The sequence below is a fragment of the Nicotiana tabacum genome, chromosome 1 (assembly GCF_000715075.1).
Source record: "Nicotiana tabacum cultivar K326 chromosome 1, ASM71507v2, whole genome shotgun sequence".
Classification (NCBI taxonomy): domain Eukaryota; kingdom Viridiplantae; phylum Streptophyta; class Magnoliopsida; order Solanales; family Solanaceae; genus Nicotiana; species Nicotiana tabacum.
The window spans coordinates 50433336-50435282 of record NC_134080.1 but is presented as its reverse complement, the minus strand read 5'-3'; the positions used below and the strand labels follow the sequence as shown (position 1 = coordinate 50435282).

The 1947-nt window shown below is 38.5% G+C and overlaps 1 protein-coding gene and 1 non-coding gene across 2 annotated transcripts; one reads left to right on the top strand and one right to left on the bottom strand.

The window, feature by feature from the left end:
- The first annotated feature begins 395 nt into the window (after positions 1 to 395).
- Positions 396 to 502, top strand: LOC142165272 (small nucleolar RNA R71). Its single transcript, XR_012696136.1, has one exon. It is a non-coding gene; the product is annotated as a small nucleolar RNA R71 (small nucleolar RNA).
- Positions 481 to 948, bottom strand: LOC142162687 (uncharacterized). The gene has a single exon (XM_075219206.1). The coding sequence runs from the start codon at positions 946 to 948 to the stop codon at positions 481 to 483; it is 468 nt and encodes a 155-aa protein (XP_075075307.1).
- Positions 949 to 1947: the final 999 nt, after the last annotated feature.

Sequence of the window (1947 nt, the reverse complement as noted above, 5' to 3'; positions counted from 1 at the left end):
GATAGTTCTGGTTGTCACTTTCCGCACTCCACGAGCATACATATGGTTGGTTAATGCATGATGTACATAATCCCCCATTAGTCGTATCAACTATGTATACCTGCTGCTTCTGGCCTGATTCATCAATCTTTTTGGTGATGATACTCATTTGCGTCATCATAGTGGCTATATTTTTGACTTATGAGTTATTTGGGTCCAAATCCACCAAATGAACGACAAAAGTGATCGTAGAGTCTCTTGTCATCCATCTTGAGTTTTGAGCCATTTTATCAAGTAGGATCTTGCATTCTCTGAATGATTTGCTAAAAAACGCTCCACCTGCTGAAGCATCAACATTGGCCTTTAAGTTGTCTACCAATCCTATATAGAACCTCTGCCCCAACATCTGATCTAGAATGCCATGATGTGGACACTTGACCAACATACCTTTGAACTTCTCCCATGTTTTTTGTAGTGTTTCTGTTGATCTTTGTCTGAAGCTCAATATCTCATCAACTTGTTTACAGTCTTATTGGGTGGGTAGAACTTGTTCAACAGTTGCTTGACTAATTCTTCCCAAGTAGTGATGGAGTTTATGGGGAGTGAATTGAGCCAAGTCTGAGCCTCGCCCATCACCGAGAATGGAAACAACAGCCTTATTGCTTTCGGTGTCACATTTGGTTTCCTTTGCATGACACATATCGATAAGAAATTTTTCAGATGCTGCTGAGGGTCTTCAATGTAAGATCCTGAGAACAATCCCTTGTGCTGCAATAACTGTAGCATGTTGTTTGTGATTTGAAATGATTCCACTTTTATCAAAGGGACTGCAATTGCAGTTGCCAGATTTTTGGAGGTGGGTTGTGCCCAATCATACAAGACTGCTTTTGGAACACGAGGCACCACACCCTGATTATTTGGGTCATTCACATTGTTTCTGTTGTTTGGATTTTCTACTCCGTCATCCATGTCTGGTTCACTTTGTTCTGTTGAGTTCTGTTGCTGTTTGCCCTTCTTGTTTGCACGATTCAGTGCCTTGAAAACTTTCTCAGGAACTGATAATGCTTCGAACAATTCACCAGTTCTTGAGGAGTTTCTAGGCATGAACCTGTAACACCCAAGACTACAAACGTTAGAATTTCAATGTATTTAGTTTAAAATGAAGAAAATTGACTACACTAAGAATTCTAGCACTTCTTTTAGCTGCAATTAATAACACCATTAATTCCCCGGCAACAGTGCTAAAATTTGATCACACCCAACTATGCTTTATAAAAAGGACTAAGCGGTTGTTGGAAATATATTCCGGTCAACAAGCCCGGAGTTGAATCCCATAGGGAATTAACCTAATAAGCACAGCTAATAGACTCGCATAAATTCACATTCAATCTTCAGAAATATTTAAATAACAAATTGGATATTTACTAACTAAATATCACGTAATGAAAAATGCAGTAATTAATAACTAACTACGAACAAGTTGTAGACAAGTATTGGAAAGGTATAGGGTTTTTATTTCCCCTATTGTTCGAATTCTCCCCGCTATATTTTCTATAATTTTGGCTAAATATTCTCTATCGATCGTGAGTACTCTGAGTGTCGTAGCTCTCTCTCGCGCAACTACTACAATTTACTAGATGTATTCTTTGGAACTACGCTAGCTGGCACTAATTTATCGCTCACTATGATCGCACCAAGGTTTCGTTATCTCTAATCCCGCCTTTAAACCCTCCGTATTGATATCTCAAATATGTTAGGAGTGGTGTTGTTCAACAACTACCTAAATGTGTACTCTCTCTCGAGCAGTACACACTAAATAGGCACAGTCAATTGAGGGCCCTTCAACCAACAACAATAATAATATAGTTGAACAAGTAGAGAAAAGTAAATGGCAAATTTATACTAAACGCAATGGAAAAATCATCCTTCAATAGGTTCCATCAAACCCTAGATTAGGAATTTAGCTAC

Excerpts from the sequence above, each read along its gene's own strand:
- LOC142162687 (XM_075219206.1), bottom strand. The coding sequence starts at position 948 with ATGGATGACGGAGTAGAAAATCCAAACAACAGAAACAATGTGAATGAC.